At 42.2% G+C, this 4694-nt stretch overlaps 1 protein-coding gene across 1 annotated transcript; it reads right to left on the reverse strand.

Moving 5' to 3' along the window:
- Positions 1 to 1174: 1174 nt before the first annotated feature.
- LOC127325865 (disease resistance protein RGA2) lies at positions 1175 to 2849 on the reverse strand. The gene has a single exon (XM_051352699.2). The coding sequence runs from the start codon at positions 2801 to 2803 to the stop codon at positions 1349 to 1351; it is 1455 nt and encodes a 484-aa protein (XP_051208659.1). The 5' UTR covers positions 2804 to 2849; the 3' UTR covers positions 1175 to 1348.
- Positions 2850 to 4694: the final 1845 nt, after the last annotated feature.

A 4694-nucleotide genomic window follows, 5' to 3' on the forward strand; every position in this document is an offset into this window, starting at 1 on the left:
AAGGAGTAATGTACTATGGTGGCCGCGGAGGCTTCAGAGCTCAACTAAAACAAATAATTGTGTTTGTGTGTGGATCATTCACCCTTGGGTCAGTTGACTTTGTGAATCTAGAGTTGTTTGTCACTTGTCAGAGTTTTGTAGTCTGTTTTGCACCAGTCACCAATTCATACATGTTACAGACTTGTTTCAGTTTTGTGGTATGATGCTGGTATTCGAAAGCAACTTTTATAGCTTGTAGACACGTAGGGTGAAGAGTGCTTGTTGCAACGAATAGATAAAATAAAATCTCTTGCGGATGGACAGAGTTGCACTATTGCGGCCATGAAAGACTTTGTTGTCACCTTTGACGAAATACTGTACATCGTAACTGCCTAGTCTCCGAAGCTGACGAAGGAGCACAGACATATCTAGCTTTGATTTTGGCCATTCTGGACTGCGTAGTAGTTGGCACTCTGCGTTAAAACAGGACTTGATATTAGTTATTGGCGAGCCTGGTTTTATATCTACACCTTGACTTTTTACTACTTATGATTACTAATCTAGGATTGTTTATGTAGTTTTTAGTTTGTGACATCATCGATTGAAGGAGAAACATACCTAATATGGCTTGAGGTTGCGGCGGGGACGTGTGAATTGTCAGGTATCTTTTACCATCCCATCCCATCCCATCCACATATCCTCTGGTTTAACTGACCATATATTTTTATGGAAATAAGTCTAGCTCGACTGGTTGGGGGAGGAGGGAATATCTAGTGCTACAATGTCTTCCTGTGCTACACGATTCCAACAATCTGTGCCATCCAATTTGAGCCAACGGATAAACTCCATCAACGGTCAGCTGAAAGCTTCACAAAGAAACTATATAGTATAAACTCCCAAATCCTAGCCATTACTGAGCCATCCAACGAAGGAGACATTGCTGGTGACAAAAGAAAAATAGCAGAAGTCTGCTATAAACTTCCGATGTCACCATGGTGGAAAATGGGCGCATGAAACTGTTAACCAGCCTAATGGAAAACGGGCTTCTCAAGTCGTTGGAAAATGATCTTATATAACCTAGTTTATTCAAAGAGTGCGTAATATTCACTGGATATTTTTTCAAAGCATACAAGTGATTACAAACACAATAGGTAGTTAAAGATCACTAGATGATTAGCTGCTGGTAACAATTACAGTATACTCCATTATAAGATCTATCGATCATGAATCGCAACAACTCATACCAAGCACCAACATTTTGGATGAGTTCGCAAGAAAGTCTAATACATTATACATGTCAATCTGGTACACAAAATATAATTAATCGATCCTCTGAAAAATATAATTAATCGAAAAAACACAATAATAATTATAGTGTGGTGTTCCGCACAAACTCACAAGCATATATGTAGTTATAGTACGGCGGTATGAGGGACCGCCACCACAAGACCTCAAATTTAGGTGGCATACCGCTCGAGCTCCTGGATAGAAGATCCACCAATGTTATTTTCGGAACCTCGCCACCAGCTGTAGGCCCTTTTTGGTAGCTATCATGTAGCAGAAATAGATTCTGATCTACGGAACCTTGATGTGTTTTAGCAATGCTCCAAGCATACCGAGACATATGATCCTCAGGATACTGGCCAAACGCCAAGGTATTCTTCTGTGTGAACTCCCTAAACTGTCTCAGAACCCTGCACCAGAACCAAGCACTGAGGTTTCCTCTTAGTAGAACTGCAACACAATTTGCGGATATGAAAGACCCACGCATCTCTAGAGCTAGCTCCATGGCTATGGATGTTAACTTTGGGTGCTCCATCGGATCTGTGCTACCAAACACGAGCATCTTGAAAAAATACCAGTAAGTTTCTTTAGACAAGCATTTCAGCTTGATGGCTTCCGTTGTTCCAACACTGACCAGCTTCTCTGAACGGCTAGTAATTATGATTTTACTACCATGTGCCATGTATCTTTTAGAAGTGTGCAGCAGCCTCTTCCATGCCCCTTCGTCCACATCATTTAGGAGCTCAATGACAACCAACAGCCTTTCTTCACCCGAGGCAATACTTTGATGCTTGATCACACAATGGTCTCTAAAAGTCGATGCCGTTTCATCCTGAAGGCCATTTCCGCTGTACAACAATATCAAGGAGAAATGATTGCGCACACGCTCATCGCCACAAACATGTTCCACAAGAGTGCTCTTTCCAACAAGTGCAGGACCAACAATTGGAAGAACACCAAAATTTCCATGCCCAGGAGGCTCAGCTTGTAGCAAGAAGCTGATGGCTTGTTCCCTCTCCATTTGGCGGCCGAACATATACTTGTCTAAAAATAAATATGTAGCATAAGGTTGGCGGTAAATCCGAGGGTAGCTCATGAGAAGCATAACAAACTCTTTCATATCAACAACCATGCTTTCTAGGACAAGAGCAGCCTGTTTCAACTCTTTAATGTCTTCTCTACCAATCTGGGTGTTGCTAACTAGGCGGCGAAAACGCTTAGCCGGATTAAATTTGGATTGAGCAAACGAGAAGCGACGAACCTCATCATGATCAATCTTCCTCTCTTTGCACCTGAAGGTGTCCATAAGGTAGTACCCCCTAAACATTTGCTCTTTCATGGTACTAATATGACGGATCATCACTCGATTTTCAACGCGCCGTCCCTCGGCCTCCTCGACGACGGTAGATATCCTCAGAAGCAGCTGGCGCAGCCTCTGCAGATCCTCCTCCGCGGTTGTCTGCTCGCACCACTTCTCAGCCACGATGGATATAGCTCTGCTGACAATTTCACCAAGAACTGCAGAAATGACCGCCTCCATCGTGAAGCGTAAACGAAGGGGAACCCCCCGCAGCCCCCGCCACTTGATAGATGGTGCTCTGAGGTTGAAGGACTTAAGGAGGTTCCGACTCGATGTCTTTGAAAAGTTCAAAAAGGAATTTTGCTGTAATCTTCAGAAAAGTAGTAGGAATAAAAAAATTCTAGTGTATTGACCCAGCACCAAAGTCACACGTACTTACGACAGAAGATTGTGCCATCCAACGAATGTGACACCTTCCTGACACAAAAAGGTGCCTTTTTTTTATCTAGAGGTCAACATGGTGGAAACTTGGCGCCGCATGTTTCCAATTTTCTTCGGTTCTTTCCCAAATGGAATATCCACCACTTGGTGACATTCAACGGTCAGGTACAAGCTTCTCCAAGAAACTGTGGTATGAACTTCAGAAACCTAGTCATTACTTAGCCATCCAACCAAGGCAACGTTACTGGGCCAGAATAAAACTAGCAGTATCTGTTTTTATCAAGGAAAAAAATAGCGCTATGTCCTCAAAATACGCTAATACACTAGTAGAAAAACGCTCATCTATATCGGTTTGTAAGGGCCATTTGCACCGGTTTCGCAACCGGTATAAAAGATCTGGTACAAACCCCCCCCCCCCCCCCCATTTCGTACCGGTTCCTTACGAACCGGTATTAATGGCGCCTCCACGTGGGCGCCCAGGAGAGCGCACGGCGAGGGAGCTTTGGTACCGGTTTGTAATACAAACCGGTACCAAAGGTTGGCTACCGCGGCAGGAAATATGCATGAATCTCTGCCGCGGCAGAGAATTCATGGTTTAGGGTTTTTGCAGGGGTTTAGGGGTATCGGTGCGTTTCGTATCACGTCGATGCACCAGAAACGCGTTTGGGTTTACGTAGTACATGAAGATCAAGGTGATGCATATCAAGTTGGTGCATATAATATAACACATATGTAATTGCATAAGTAGTACTCTTCGATGCATATCAAGTCGATGCACCAGAATAAAGTAGTACATGCATGAAGATCGATCTTCAGCGTAGTGGTACTCTCCGAGGCATACTATCTATTACATGTACCATAGTGGTACACTCTGAGTCGAACTATATATACACAAAGCAATCGAGGAGCGGGAAAAGATCTTTATGCATAGTGGAACTCTCCGGATGGTGGTATGACTTCCCGAAGGAAAAATCCCGCCAATTCCTCGCCAATTGCTTTGAAGCGCTTCTCGATTGAGAGCTTCTCCCGCTTTCTTCTCAACTGTACAAGAATAAGATACAAATGAATATATGAGCTATGTGTGTGTGTATATATATGTACATATCAAATCACAAATCAAATAATTATTACTGAAACTCAGTAGAACTTATGGTAACAAAATAAATTTGTGAATATTGTTTTCGTACCTCTCTATTTCTTTCATTATTCGCTCTCTCGCTGACAATTCTGTGGATGTACTCGCAAACGTAGTATCCACATAGATCAGTCCCCTCTGGTTGTTTCGCGCATTTCTGTACAAGAATATAATTCAGTCAAACAATAATCAAGTATGATAAAGGTGTGTGGACCTAGGTAACTATTACTTACTTTGTTCGCACGCCATATCAGCTTCGGTGCCCATTGAAAGGACTGATCTTCCTTGATGAAAGTTTCCCATACGCTGCCCGACAAAAGAAAATGCACAAAAGAGTTATCAATCAGTTGATATCAGGAAATTCACAAAAAAACCAATAAGAATTTGAATTACCTTTTGAGCATAAGAAAACAAGACTTGTATAGTATAGGCTCTTTGGTTAGTGAGTCAAAGACTTCAACTTCTCCTTCGTACATTTTAATGACGAGAAGAATAAAGTGAAACCTACGCACGTTTAAATATGTAGTGTCATATATATAAGTCATCAGTTAATAT

The sequence above is a fragment of the Lolium perenne genome, chromosome 1 (assembly GCF_019359855.2).
Source record: "Lolium perenne isolate Kyuss_39 chromosome 1, Kyuss_2.0, whole genome shotgun sequence".
Classification (NCBI taxonomy): domain Eukaryota; kingdom Viridiplantae; phylum Streptophyta; class Magnoliopsida; order Poales; family Poaceae; genus Lolium; species Lolium perenne.

Excerpts from the sequence above, each read along its gene's own strand:
- LOC127325865 (XM_051352699.2), bottom strand. The coding sequence starts at position 2,803 with ATGGAGGCGGTCATTTCTGCAGTTCTTGGTGAAATTGTCAGCAGAGCT.